Source organism: Sinocyclocheilus grahami, unplaced genomic scaffold, assembly GCF_001515645.1.
Source record: "Sinocyclocheilus grahami isolate Dianchi unplaced genomic scaffold, SAMN03320097.WGS_v1.1 scaffold20.1, whole genome shotgun sequence".
NCBI lineage: Eukaryota > Metazoa > Chordata > Actinopteri > Cypriniformes > Cyprinidae > Sinocyclocheilus > Sinocyclocheilus grahami.
The window spans coordinates 1494661-1510759 of NW_015505199.1; the positions used below are offsets into that span (position 1 = coordinate 1494661).

General features: G+C 37.0%; 1 protein-coding gene and 1 pseudogene across 1 annotated transcript; both read right to left on the bottom strand.

Annotated features, from left to right (window-relative positions):
- Window positions 1–2182: 2182 nt before the first annotated feature.
- Window positions 2183–9882, bottom strand: LOC107556455 (vascular endothelial growth factor D-like). The gene is made up of 7 exons (XM_016239580.1): window positions 9047–9882; window positions 4899–5097; window positions 4613–4803; window positions 4060–4193; window positions 3543–3646; window positions 3210–3331; window positions 2183–2713 (listed from the first exon to the last, which is right to left on the bottom strand). The coding sequence occupies exons 1-6, from the start codon at window positions 9134–9136 to the stop codon at window positions 3234–3236; spliced, it is 816 nt and encodes a 271-aa protein (XP_016095066.1). The 5' UTR covers window positions 9137–9882; the 3' UTR covers window positions 2183–2713; window positions 3210–3233.
- A 1120-nt stretch (window positions 9883–11002) lies between these two features.
- On the bottom strand, window positions 11003–14607 carry LOC107556462 (pirin-like; annotated as a pseudogene).
- Between the last annotated feature and the right edge of the window lie 1492 nt (window positions 14608–16099).

A 16099-nucleotide genomic window follows, 5' to 3' on the forward strand; every position in this document is an offset into this window, starting at 1 on the left:
AAAATTGTGTTCTCAAATCCAGTACACTTTACTAACTTGAAGTAGCTAATAGCCAAAAATTAATCAGTTTCTTTTGACAGTTTGACAGCATAAATGGAAATTATTTTGATTATTGTTCGGCTTTTATTTTTGAGGTTTAGTCAAACACTTGATTAAAAACACAAGACAAACAATAGCGTTTACTGCAGCAATTCTGCCACCAACAGGATCAATCCAGTTGATTCTATTACTTTAAATTATGTTAAGAAACCAGCAAGCAAAAAACAAAAGTTTATTATCAAGTAAGTTAGCTTAATTTTCCCATTGTCTTGTCTGATTTTCACCTTTCAAAATAGAGATCAAGCTAAAAATGTATTTTACTGTTATTTACCAATATTTGAGTAGTTTGAAAGAGACATTTATTTTAAAATGATATAATTTTTCCTTTATCCATTCTTTGTTGTACTATAAACAGATATTGTAACTTTTTAGAACTTTCCGATGAACTGATGAACAATTTTCAGTTTCAGTTGTGTAGCACATTTCAGCATTTATTATTATGAATCTGCTTATGAATGATGCCACAGTTAAAAACAATAGGGTGCATGAAGTCTTAAAGGCACAGCTACAAGAAATTGTCAGAGAAAATTGTAATAAACAAAATGATGAACAAATGCTTAACTAATTGTATGAGCAGACCTCAGGGAAAGTTTAAATAATAAAAAAGGGTCTGAAGTGCCTTTCATGTGAAGAGTGCTTAGATCATGGTGTCTGTTGCCTACACTGTGGCCTGAAAAATGAGTTCATTTGGCAGCATTGGGAAGTACCTAGAGACACATGAGATAAACAGTGAGAATTTCCCGTGATTGCATAAAGGGCCTATTGATGGATGGTGTCAAATGGTGATACAGAATTGTCAGAAAGTCCCTAAGTGAAGAGATGAACAGAACAAGAGGCTAAGTGAATTAGGGCTGTAGTAAGTGCTGTTATATATATATATATATATATATATTAAGGGATGCTGTGCATTTGCCACAAAGTGATCCGTAAAGGTCCAGGTATCTTGGAAGACTCCGAGGCATTTAACACACCAGGGGGCAATGACTGTGTGACCTTCAACAGTAATGGACAGAGAGTGTGCGCAGAAGTCTGGAGGAAGAGGATGTCCGAACTGTCAAGGATGCTTAAGGAGATGAATAGGTGCCCGAGTGAAAATGTCAGAAGTGGCAGGTTGTCTTTTCTGTGCAATATATGTGGAAAGTAGTTCATTTCAGGAAATAACTCCCATTCAGTGCAAAAAGTACTGGTGGTTTTGTTCACCCATTTATCACAACCACACAATTTCATAGCATTTCTACTCAGACTTGCTTTGATATATAATCAGTGCTGGGAAGATTGTATCTTCAAAGCTACTAGTAATTTGAAAAAATTAGTAAACAAAAGTAAAAAAAAAAGACAAACAGCAACATTTAACTAAATATAATTTATGCATTTATTAATTATGGTAATATCATCATATTACTTTGTATATTGCTACAAAAAAGACGTAAACTGCCAAAAACCGTCTATGCAGCGACTGATATTTATTAGTTTGTGTCAATATGAAGCTGCTGTTGCAATAGAATGTGGCAGAGAATAGTCTATTTCCAGAAGCACATACCTTAAATATGTCCACTGTAATTGTCTAGGATACAGTTCAGTAAACACACTGACTATTTAATGTCAGGTTTCCATTGTCACTGCTGTCCTTGATTTTTAATATGGCTTTTCAGATAATTTGAAACAAAAATCTGTATCATTTAAAAGGTTTTGAGTCATAGTTAAATAGAGATATTGTATATAGTTTGTGACAAGCAGTCCGTCTTTGCTATTTGTTTAATCAATACTAAAAAGAACCACATTCACTGAATTAATATTGATTTCAGGTTATACTAAAAAAACTACAACAAACCAAAGTGATTGAAAGAGCACTCTGGTATGGTTTTATGGAGTTACACACCCTTATACAGGAAACTGTTCTTTGACATAAATTATGAAATGTCTTTGCAACATGCCAAGAACTAAATTTTTCCTCTTTGAAAGTAGTTTATGCTTTCATACACTACATTAAAATGGTTTTTGTGGTCCTTGAAAATATCACAACCATAGGCATATTTATGAAATTAACCATTTTGTTTATTATTTGAACAGCTTTTATCTCCAGTACATAATTTTTTATTGTTGGCAGCATGCTCAGTGGTGAAAACATCAACTTAAACAGAGGCCTGGCCATTTTCTCAATGAATGTCAAGTAATGAAGTACTTCTGTACACCATCCCACATATACTGTAGTCCTCTTGTGCCATGGAAACATGACGTGGATGAATCCATATAGGGAATAATTTGACAAATTATAATTTATACTTAAATATACTGTACCTGCTTTAAACATAAATTATATCTAAGAAATTCCACAGACATTCTTTAGGGTGAAACGTTGTCTTCAGTGCAAAAGAGACATTTACTCAGATATCATTTTTCATGTGTTCAGACAGGAAATGCAGCATTGTTTTTATATTTAGAAAGCTATCGCTGCCATGTTACTAATGAGATGTGTGAATAAATGTTAATAAAAGTATTTTTATTTGATATAAATAGAGAGATAAATAAATTAAATGGTGTGTTGCAGTCTCTGCACTGGCAAATGCAGGAGATTGTCAGGGCATTGTGTTCATCATTGTTTTCTCTCTTGCAGCTGTAAAAAAAATAATAATAATTATATACAAACTGTCATTGATCAGATGGTGAGAAGTAGCTCAAACATGCCTCCCTAATTTAATATTCTCCATGAATCTGAATAACATGTAATGCTAATTCGCTGATGAATTTACAATAAATCAGGCATTATCACATAATAAATCTTGAAAGGGTGATCAGACCCCGACATGGAGTGGAATATTACATGGCTTAGATGGCTAAATAAATAAATACATGTATAATTCAATGGATGTGAAACATAGTTTTGCTCTGAAATTGTTTTATAATTGTATCTGTATATTATCTAAAACAACAAAGCGAAGACCCCAACAATATTACAGTAGGCCTAAAATTATTCCCGAAGTTCTCTGCGATAGAAAAAAAAGATATATATAAGAATGTCAAGAGAAAAAGAAAAAAAACACTCAAAGAAAACATAAGGCCTTACATTTTTAATATCCAACAGTGTGAAACTAATATGAAAAATGTTCTACCTTCAGAAGATTTGTTGAATCGTGTCACGTATGGTGTAATCTGTGTGTCCATACTTTTGGAATACATTCACATCGCTCTACATCAATCTCACAGTCCTCCTCACTGACTGTAGATGGAGGCTCTGGTTTATAAAAAAAAAAAAGTGTTATCGCAGATGCAATAACTGTGCAAAAAATATAAATCCTGTTGTTGTGTGTGCGCCTTGATGGGTCTATACTGAATGAAAGTTCATGCAATATAGCGACTAACAACTAAAACTTAAACAAGGCATCAGTGCATTAGGCCAGAACAGGAAGTGGCAATACGTGAGTTGAAATTAATTACTCACTGACCTTGTTTACTGGAGGGGTACGTCACACATCGCTCAGCCATCCAGTCCCATATTAAACCTTTGTTGCATAGCCTCTTGTCTTCTGGCTTACGTGTAGGAGAGCAACTGCATACACGTACAAACATATTATTATGCCAACAAGCACTCAAACTCCTACATATGGCTGCCACTCAGCAAGGCTCAATCTGTAATTTCTCCAAGAGCAACACTGTTGTATCAACAGTGAATAGCACAGCATGGCACTGGAAAAACAAGGGTTGGGTCTAATATTTCAAGGAGTGACGTAGCACCACAAGAAATACCCAGTCAATTTTAGTAAAAATGCACTGCACTCAATGTTAGAGCAGAGGAATACTGATTGCTTCATTGATTGAACTTCATTCAACCTGTTTGTAATCAAGCTGGCATTTTCTAAAACTATTAACTGGAGAAACATTATAGTGAATATTACATCGTGTACCTAATATTTCATGTCAAGGTTGCACCAGGTTTTCGCACTAACCTATTCTTTTACTAACCTCTTCTTGTGCTTCTCACGAACATGTCTGCGAATCAGTGCGTGCTCCTGGCACATACACTCAGAGTGATTGGCAATTTTCACCAGCACGGGCTCTGGTCCAGATTTATACGGAGCCAGACTCACACTCAAAATCTGTGAGGAAAAGGATGTCTTACCGTCAAATATAACAGTATGTATACATAAACACATGTTAAAGGGATAGTTCAGCCAAAAATGTAAATTCTGTTGTTCCAAACCAGCATCACTTTATTTCGTCTGTAGAACGCAAAAGGAGACATTTTAAAGAATGATACTAGTCGCTCTCTTCCAATCGATTATAATCATGGAACAAAACGGCTTTAAAAGGGGCCAGTATCAGGGTAAATAAGTAAATTATGACAGTATTTTGTTTATTTCATGGTGAACTATCCCTTTAAGTCTGTGAAAGACTGCTTTTGATTGTATATTGAATGAACTGCACATAATTTCCATGTAAATGAGCAAGTAGAAACAAATTTGATTGGACATTAATTTGTTTGTAATACCCACGCAATGCAATGAGTAGTGCTCACAGTTTTATTGACATAAGTGACGCTTGTATTACGGCAGGTAACTCCTTCTTTGTTGCAGCAGCCGCCACACCTGAAGACAGAGACACACGGGGGCTTAAAGAACACAGCCGTATTGGTTCCCAGCTCTTTGGCCACATCTACAAACGTCTCTCTGGGCATACACTGTGTTTTCTGCCATTCGTCATCAATATCTGGGGGGGGAAAAAAAAAATGTAGGTACTTTTTAGGTACACAAATCTGTGTGCTTAGCACATGCTCCCAGATGTGTCTGCATGAAGGTCTCAACCTTTTAGCATCTCTGGGCTGAATGATGTGGCAGCATAGCGTGTTGACCTGCGGTTCTCAGGCGGAGTGGCATATTCAAAGTGCTTCAGCTTGAGTCTGCATCTCCATAGCTTCCAGTCAGGGTATTCAGTCAACATCAGAAGCTCATCCAGACTCCCAGCTTCCCTCAGTTCCTGTTCCCACCTCTCCTGGTTTATGTCCTATGGAGAAATGCAATCTTGAATGTGAAAAAAATTATGACAATGGGGCTGCTGTTTTTAAAGTAGCACTGTGTAACTTTTTCTGTGTTCAAAATTTGCAAAATGTATATAATGAGCGAGTACATCATGAATTCCAAACTGTGTTTGGAAGATGAATTGACACCACTTGACACCATCCATCAATAGGCCCTTTATGCAATCACGGGAAATTCTCACTTATAATAAGTACTTATATTTGGACTATGTAGCCTGGTCAGGTCCTCACCGCTGCAGAGTAACACATACCTGCGTGAATCGCCATAGACATAAACTTAGAGCAGTAGCTCCGGTTGGAATGTTCTTCCACGGGATGTGTGCAGTTCTGTTTATTAACCGCTAGAGCACCAAAAGTTACATAGTGCTGCTTTAATACAAAGGTAAGGCATTTTTATAAGAATATGTTTGAGGCACACTGAGCAAAATTCAGCCAAAAGTATGGAACAATGTAGTGGGTGTTAGATAAATGGAAGGACAAAACAAACGAATGCCCTAATTCTACACAAATTAGGAACACCTTCTTTCCCTACTTCAAAACCCCCCAACTTTACAACCCACTACAAAAGCTTGCATCATACAAACTTCCTGCTGTCTGTGAGGTATGTGAAGTCTTGCCATGATAAAATGCTAACCAGCAGGAGTTAATGACCATCACATTACTAGATAGATAGGCTACAGTAATGTGAGAGCACACATATATATTGATAGCTATTATGTGGTTGGCTACAACTTTTTAAAAGGAAAAAATCTAAGTGCACATTTAAAGGAGTATTTTCTTTCTATCCACTAGAGGGCAGTAGTGATAATGTTGGATTTTCGAAGCATTTTTTGGCTGTGTAAAAAATTGGTATTACAAAAGGGAAAGGATGCAGCTGTTCCCCATGTAGTTCTGTCACCAAAGAATAGGCAGTGTTGCGTCAGACATTACACAGATCCTTAGTATTACAACCTCAATATAATCCACAGAGTGTTCCCTCACAACTTGCTGAAATTTGCAACCTTCATTGTGGGTGAATGGAGTCTTGATTCATCTAAAGCAATTCTGCTGACTGGACAATTGCACACAGTTAGACTTTGTGAGACCTAAGTGCCAAATTTTTTGAGTTCAATCTCTAGAACTTGTCTAGATCTTCGTGCTCAGTCTAGGCTTATTGTCAGGCCATAAAGTTCCAAATTTCTTCACTCAAACCAGCTTGTGTAGCCAAACACATGGAACACCCTCTGGCAGAGGCCCACTCTAAACAACTGGAACATATGCTCTATTAGCTCAGTATGGACCACCTGTTTAGAAGCTCAGTGAAGACACAGATCCCAGGGCTTGGAGTTTGGGATGCGTGCCACCAATATGAACAGAACATCATGGCTGTTTTGCAAAACATGGACTGAATAACTAGTAAGAGCCTAGTGACAGCTGCAGAATAACCTTCACAAAGTCACCAGTGGGCACTCTTTCAGTGGCCAGTGTCGGTATTGATACCTACAGAGTAAATAATGGTCAATATAATGCCAATATGTTGTACATTACATGGGTCTCTCTGGAATACATGTTTCTTATTGGTCAATCGTGGCATTTCGCAGTCTGATATTTCCTAATATTCTCAGAGTATACCAGTCTGCTCATCTGGCTACTTCTAGTATCTCTGGTGTAACAACGCAGATTTGCACGCTCGATCATTCAAACACAACAGATGCCATCTTGTGACTCATTTATTAATTGTAGTGAAAATTACCTAAGAAAATGCCAATACTGACTCATTATTACTGTAATATTGTTACAGTTTTCATCTTGCTGCTAGGCAGATTTTATACTGTACTATGCTTTTTGATGAAAGTGAGAAATTATGTTCAGATATGATGATAAAACATCATCATTTCAAAACAAAGCAATATGTCATGTCCACGTATTTATTTATTTTGTGAGTAGCCAGGTAATAAGGGTGATTATGTACGGTCGCATTAGGCATATGTGCATAAATCCTGAAAACAAATGATTAAATGAACTTTTATTTAGTATTTGTTTAAATGTAACCTAAAATGTATCTTTTTGTATGTTATTACATTAACCAACTTATATTAATCGGCTAAGGATACATTCTGGCCAGCCTGGGGTGTGTTTCCCAAAAGCATTGCCAGTTTTAGTTGCCAGTTCCACTGAACTCTATTGAATGGAACTTGAGATCATAGATGCTTTTGGGATATGCACCCCTGGTCAGTACATCGGTCTGTCACAGGGTTACCCTTAATTACAGAATAGCAAGTGTATAGAGTTTGTGGAGTAGATCACGCACATGGGGTTTGCTTAACTAGTTGGTCTGCCACCTTTCAATCAATACCACATGAGTTATTGAGAATATTGAGGTATTTAAGCATGCAATAACCAGCACTGGCTTTGTTTTGAATGTTTACTACACACCGGGTGTGTCCCACAAAAAGGGCAAATTAAAAAAAGAGCAACAGGGGCCAAAATACTTCCAATCATGCTTTTATGAGACGGGAAAGCCACAAAGCGGGAGGAAAGTAAAACAGCCGAGGCTGGGATGGGGAGGGCTGGCACGCGATATGGAAGTCATCACCAGAGAAGTCCCGCATCCTGCTGTTGTGTAGTGACATGATCTTCTATGATCCCTTCAGTATGCTAGGGTGGAGCCGTCTGCTTTCAATTACCCGTGCAGACAATGCAACAACAAACAGAAATAGCGAAAGAATGAGAAGGGGTTTAAAAGAAAGTAAGAGTATGAGTTACAACTGTGCAAAATTAATGAGGTGGAGGCCCCTAACAAGGAAGAAGAAATGAGACGGATGAGAACATTGAGCAGTTGAACATATAAAAGAGCCTACAATGGCTCAGGCTGCACTCGGATACCAGGCTACACGCCACACACACTTATGCTAACACAGCCTCTTTATGGAGTGTATCTGTGAAAACGAATAGGATATTATGCTATTACGCCACTGCTTGGAACCCATAACCCTTCTTACATAACCTACCATTGATACACAGGCACAGAAGAACAGATGAATGGCCTTAACAACCTGTCTTTGGAAATTCTCATTAATAGTCATTGAGTTTCCCAGTGTGCTTCCAGAGGGACCATCCATCTTACATCGAAGACTGCAATTCTGAACATTGTCATTTACTTCAGATTGATTTAAGCCTCACTTCCCACGGTAACACACAGGAAAATGATCGAATTTGCTATTAAGTGACCTTAAGGTCGCAGCAGGAGGCCCCATCCGGCCCTGCTGAGCTTGCAACAGGTCCCTGTTCGGTGAGTCAGCGCAAAATGACTTAAATCCTCTTGTAACAGCCATGTTAAAGTGGTAGTTCAACCAAAAATGAAAATATATATTTTTTTTTTTGAAAAATGCCATTGAGGTCTAATGTTATTTTAGACCCAACTGCTTTCATTTTATGGACAAAAACATTCTTCATAATATCTTCTTTTGTCTTCCTCAGAAGAATGAAAATCATACAGTTTTGGAACGACATGAGGGTGAGTGCACTTTTAAAATAAAGGTTATTTTATTGCATCTATGGTTCCATGAAGAATATTTAACATCCATGGAAACCTTCTATTCCACAAAAGGTTCTTTATAGTGGATAAAGGTTTTTTAGATTTTTTAAATGTTTTAAGAACTAAGAAAAAAAGGTTATTTCGTTCTTGGTTCTTTGGCATCATTGGAAAACCCTCTTTTGGAACCCTTATTTTTAAGATTGTAAATTAACAGACTTTGCTTTTTAAAGACCTCACAACTGAATATGGGCATTATAACAATTGAAAACCTATAAAAATGAAAACTATTTTCAACTAAACCTCAGTTTCATTCAAATTTGGCTGTGAACAAATAAAATGTCCTGAGGTTTTGGCTGCAAGTGATGTTCTACATGTCTGCTGAGAGATGCCATACTTACTCTCTGGGGTCTGTAGGCATCCACGGCCAGCATCAGTCTGACATACAGGAGTAACAACATGTGAAGTCCAGCACATTTCTGTGTCTTCATTCTGCTACTTGCTATCCAGGATACCGTCCAGCGATTGAGTAGCAAGGGAGGCCAGTCTTGTATACACTCACGCACGCTCACAAATCACGAAGCAGGTTTCTCACACAGGACCACACAGGCGCACCAGTAGAGACCTGTCACAACAAGCTTTCCAAAGCCAAATGGGCTCTCCTCTTTAAAAAAAAGAGCAGGAGAAAGAGACATCCATCTGCGCTGGTCTACTCTGGGCTTCTCAGTTTTTTCCTTTTTTCTGCAGTTTTTTCCTTTTTTCTTTTTTCTCTCTGATCAGGACAACCTCTTGATGCTATCATCCGTCTTGGACTGGCCAGATTTGGCCCAGTGTCTCCACAGATCCGGATGTGTCAAACTATATGTGTGTTTGGAAAATCCGCCTTGGGCTCACATCCAGTCTTCTTCAGCTTCCAGTGCGTGCAAGGCCGTCTGGGAGGCGTGTGTGTCTGTCCCGTCACTGTATGCTCCAGTCCCACTCTGCTTGCCGACTTCCAGGCTCAGTTGCTCGCACACAGGAACATGTGGTTTTAAATGTGATCCAGACCTCTACAGAGGGCAAGGAGTGAAATAGGGGGAGGAGGAGGGAAGGAAAAGGAGGAGGAAGTAAGGGGGAATGGAGGGATGAAGGGAGGAGAGAGAGAGAGTTGTAGAGAAGAGAGACTGAATCCAGCCAATATTCCACTTAAAGGCAGCAATGTGGCGGGATGAAAAAGGAGGGGAGCTAAGCCGATATGCCCTTTCTCTCGTTCTCTGTGTGTGTGTGCGTCACTCTCAGGCAGACTCAACAATGAGCTTGTAATACGAGTCGGGAATTAGAGGGAGCTTTAATGCAGCGTAATGGGTTGTGAGTGCCGTCCTCTGCACCCACACTCTACGAGCTCGATCCGATCATCTGAATGCTTTTACTTTAAAAGCTTCAAACAAATCTATTATAAGTGGTTAAAGGAATCTATTACCTTATTGTTTGTGTCAATTCTAAACATGGTCACTTTTATCAAATGTGGATGAATTGTGTGGTCAAATGTAGATCTAAAATCGTTAGGGTTAAAGGGATAGTTCACCCAAAAATGAAAATTCTGTCATTAATTACTCACCTCATGTCGTTCCAAACCCGTAAAACCTTCGTTTATCTTCGGACACAAATTAAGATATTTTTTATGAAATCCGAGAGCTTTCTGACACTGCATAGACAGAAATGCAACTGACACGGCCCAGAAGGGTAGTAAGGACATTGTTAAAGTAGTCCATGTGACATCAGTGTATCAACCGTAATGTTATGAAGCTACGAGAATACTTTTTGTGCACAAAGAAAACAAAAATAACAGCTTTATTCAACAATTTCTTCTCTTCTATTTTGTGTTCTGAAGATGAATGAAGGTCTTACGAGTTTGGAACGACATGAGTAATTAATGACAGAATTTGTGGGGGAACTAACCCTTTAAGTTACACTAAAAAATATGAACATCAGTGTATTATATGAAATTATCACACCAGCATCTGCAAACAAATGATGTTAAGAGCTTTTTTCCAAAGCTAACTTTACTTTTCTGAGCTATTTTTGTAATTACTTTTAACAACTGATCCCAAGCTGATTTTTAGTGGATGTATAAATTTAGTTAACACAGGTGTACTAGCAGAGTAACCACAGGCGTAGTTCAGCACACAACTATGAAGAAAAAAAACAACAGAACGTGTCCATAATTCATCATTTAAAACGTATTTTTGTGATATCTTACTATCTCACTTTTTATTTACACATTTTATATATTTCATTCATTTCATTTAATTTTTCAATCGAGGCACAAAAAACAAACTAAACATATATTCCCATAGAGATGGATCTTTAAGTAAACTTTAGAACTTTTGACCAATCTTTGATTGCCAAACTTTTGCCCTCTCAAATCCATTAGTGGCTGATCTGTAGTCAGAGATGGCTTGATCAATCTCTTCTTGTGTGTTCATAACAAAAGGCTCTGAAACAAATAAATAAATCCTCTGGTTTTAGAAAAATATGAAAATTGTATAATGCAGAAATGTATTTATATGTTTATAATATAACGGACACAACAATGTAATGACTTTGAATCTTTTTGGGGTCTTTTCTCAGCAAATATTGATATGCAATACATTTATTTTGATTAATGAATAGTCAAATCATGTAATCATACCCCTAATTCATAATTACTTGAGCAATAAAATGTCAAATATTACCTACCAATACCATTATAACTTACCATGCTGAACCACAGGCTCATTAATGGGTTCGCCAGCAATTAACACAAAGTGAGACTCTTCAGCTGCCTGGAAATAATAATAAAGGGAATAAACAGACTAACCACCAGAATAGCTTCCTAGGAACAGTAGAAAAATAAATACCTTGTTTTCCACTCTGACGCATTCACGTCTTCCAAAACCACCGTGTGGTGTGGCTCAATTGTTTGCAGATCATCATCTGGGCCTGAGGAAAATTCAAATAGCCAGAATAAATTTCACAGTCCTATACAAAATATGTTATAAAACTAGATATACACATTTAATAATTTTACATAACTAGACCTGGCTAACAACCCGAGGCTAATTCAAGGTTGCTGAAGACCAGATACCCCACAAACCAGATTAAATGAAGAAAAATGTCAGCGAGAGATATGTTTTGTAGGGCAAAGATGGTGCCACATATTATCCCAGCCACATAGATCATGTTTCAAAAAGTCAGCTTCTCAACATTTGCTCTATTTTATACTAAATATATTCCAGAGAACAATGGCAAAACAAGATTCATTTGGAAACTCCTTTGAAGACACAGATGGAGTATTTACTGTTAATGAACGTGTGCTTAATTTCCTACAACCTGGAAATCATCAAAATCAACCTAATAAAAAACATATCAAACACTGCTTTGGCAATCTCATTTCTCAATGTGAGAGTTTAGAGTTGCCATTGGCACAAGATCATAAGAATAGTCTAAATGTCTGTCAGATGTCCAAGAGAGAGAGAGTGGAAGTGAAAAATAATCATAAAGCACCTGCTCGAATTTCAAGGACGGAAAGCTGCTAGTGGATTTGCCTGCAGGAAGACAAAGTTTTTTAGAGGGCTTCATTTGAACTCATCAATGCATAAAGAACCTGCAAGGGTGTAGATGAAAGCTGTCCAACCTGAGAAAGAGATACTATAATTAAAACACTGGAACTGTAATTACAAAATGATAAAATATCGTAGGGTTAATACAGCTAAATTGGGCAACTTTTAGACATTGGGACAACTGTCAAAAAGTGACTCATTTTACATGAATCAACCCTATATGTTAACATACAATGGAACCAAAAGTCTGAGACCACAATGAAAACATGAGATTGCCACAGTACTGTCTTTTCCCGTGTTGTGTGTAAGGTATGATGTTTCATAGGTACATGGTTGCAGTTCTCGTGTAAATCTTTGACTGACAACAGAAAAGGCATGTAAATACCACAACATAATCTTGAAAACATTATGTTTTACAGCAGAAGTCTACTGTGACAACAACATTTTATGTTCCTTATTCATAACATATCCATTTTTACCAGGTTTCATTATTGCTACAAGACAAATATTGTTTAAATTATGAGCTCGAACAGATGTAAAAACATTGTGTGTGAGTTCCAGTGCATATCTGGTTCCAGTAAGTCCAAGTATTTGGCTGACCCACATTTAACTTCAACGCTGCATCCATCCCTCTGCCCTAGAGAAAATCTCCATAACCACATTTTACAAAAAACACTTCCAATAAAACCTGCTCTGAATTTCCTGCTGTTGTCTGAGAGAGGGGGCAGAGGATCCCCTTGCAGCAGCAATTAGTGTGATGGACTCCAGTATCAGATTGTAAATCGGACGTTCTGATTGGCTGGAACATTTACAAAGAAGTCGGCCATTTGGATCAAACATTCCGTTATAGCTGCTCACCGTGACTCTAGGATCTTGTATTCTGTATTTTGTATTTCCCGTAAATCATAGACGGGAAAGAGACAGACAGAAGCGTGGGTAAGTCATAATGTGTTGATAAATGGATGAACAAATGATCATGTTTGCGAAATTACAGACGATAAACAGATGCTAGTGTCAGGCAAACAGGCGTACTGACTCCTGTTTTTCACTCAGTGGTTTAGTTCAGAGTTTAGAATAATTATGAGGAGCATGTTTTTTATCACCTGATAAACATGCCGGACTTTTGGCTGGTAAAAGCATCCATACTTCATATTAATGCTTCAGTATAAAGAGTTTCAACCACCACTTTTTAAATCCATTAAACAAACTTTTTAATACGTTTTGAAAGTTTTTGCATATTTATTGATAGTGAATGAGAGATAATGGAAACTATGGGGAAAATTAGAAGAAACTGGACTGAGACACAACATGGGCTCCCAAATGAGCACCTTTGTTCTGTGTGAAGCACCTTTGCTATGCTAGGCTAGAAACAACCTTACTACAAGGTCCCACACTTTTTAACCAATGAAATTTTCCAGTAGTTTATAATTACTCGATAAGTATTTTTTAAAGACCATTCAAATTCAGATATATCTGCTAATGAATAATTCCAATTATTCCAATAATTCCATCTGAGTGATTCATTGAAATCAACTGATTCAAATGAACTGTTCACTCACAAATCAGTAAGCTCTTCTACATTCGCACAACTTTGACGATTTTTTTTATATTAAACAAATGGTCAAAAGTTTGGATTTTTAAAGAAGCCTCTTATGCTCATCAAGCCTGCTTTTTTATTAAAATGACAGTATAAACAATTATATTGCAAAATATTATTACAATTTAAAAGAACTGTATTATTATTAATAATTGAGTACCAATAGTAATTGATAATAATTGAACACCAAATCAGCATATTAGAATGATTTCTGAAGGATCATGTGACACTGAAGACTGATGTAATGGCTGCTGAAAATTCAGCTTTGCCATCACAGGAATAAATTACAATACATTAAAACTGAAGAATATATGAGAATATATTAAAATAGAAAAGCTATTTTAAATTGTAATTATATTTCACAGTATTGCTTTTTACTGTATTTTGATCAAACAAACGCAGCCTTGGTGAGCATAATAGATTTTCATCTTAATTATTCCAAACTTCTGACCGGTATTATATTTGTACTGTATATACATACATATATAAATATATACCCTGATATTTCCCTGTTTTAAATGAAAATGAAAACAAAATACAAAACTGCTCTCAGCTCAGTAGCTTGTGCTATAACACCTACCTTTACTCCAAGAGCCTCCCCTGAGATTACGTTCACAGTAACTCCATCTTTGCTGGGTTTGGGAATTTCTTTGCTCTTCAGCTCCTGGTACTGAGGCTCCACCATTTTATCTGCACGTTTCAGGTTCACCCACAGCTGAAGGCCATGAATGCGTCCATCTGACACAGGCATCTCAGCATGAATTACCCCATGACCTGCCGTCATCCACTAACATGACAGAAAACAAAAACCAATGTTTTATTCTATATTATTCCTAATGGTAGACCTATCTGGTAGTAATTGCCAATAAACAGACTAACTTCTTGTTTCAGGAGCTTTGTGTACTGGTTAATGTCATCTTCATGCTAAGCATGAGAGATCTTTATGAGCTTTTATTTCAGCGTAAAAATGAAACACTATACTATAATTAAAACACTGGAACTGTAATTACAAAATGATAAAATATCGTAGGGTTAATACAGCTAAATTGGGCAACTTTTAGACATTGGGACAACTGTCAAAAAGTGACTCATTTTACATGAATCAACCCTATATGTTAACATACGATGGAACCAACAATGAAAACATGAGATTGCCACAGTACTGTCTTTTCCCGTGTTGTGCGTAAGGTATGATGTTTCATAGTCACACATTTTAGGAGGAAAATAAAGACTCAAAATTTGTTTGCCTTAACAAGGGAAAATGCCATTTAAACCATGTCTATAATGTCTGTAAGTAAATGTGTATTTAATGGAAAACTTTACCTAACATGGGGGAAAACTCAAAGTACATCTGATAATCATTGTTTACCTTTAGGAACAGGCTGCACATGCTTCCTTCGAGGTACATGGTTGTTCTTTTCTTAGTCCTTCCAACTGATATTTTTTTGTGTGTTTCATAATAAAAACCATTATTCAACATCAAAAAATAGAGTTTATGCTTATGTTGGGCACTGTTCTGGATGTACATCAGTAGATAAGATATAAATGTCTACTAGAGGGAGGCATGGACATGTCCAACTTATTTGTCACTGTGTTTTGGGGGTTGAAAGGTCAGCCTATTGTCATTTTCTTTCTATTTCTCCATTCTCGTTAAATCTTTCTAACTGCTTCTTCCTAGCTCTTTCTGTTTTAGTTCAAATTTTTAAACCTCTTCCTTCTTTCCACCATCCATTAATTTCCAGTCAAAGAGGACTTGCTAAATTTGGATTTTTTTACTTTTTAGTCTGAGGCTGAGCTCCATGTTACAGAAATCTTACATAGCCAGACCATAAGACTGATGGCATAAGGTCTGGAATCCATAGCTGCTTTCACTGGCCCAGGACCACCCACAGGCCACCTGACTGACTTCTGCAATCAATTACAGTTTGTTTCGTTCTGCATCATTTTTAGGGACGTGAAGATGTAAAGTTGGTGTCCTTGTTTTTGCATTTAAATGATGATTGATTTGTGCATATTTCTCTCATGATTCAGACGAGATGACTTATTCGTTTACATTACGTTTACATTTAGTCATTTAGCAGATGCTTTTATCCAAAGCGACTTACAAATGAGGACAATAAAAGCAGTCAAAACTAACAAAAGAGCAACAATATATAAGTGCAAATGTCAAGTCTCGGTTAGTCTAACGCAGTACACGTAGCAAGGTGTATATATATATATATTATACACACACACATATACACACGCACACACACACACACACACACACACACACA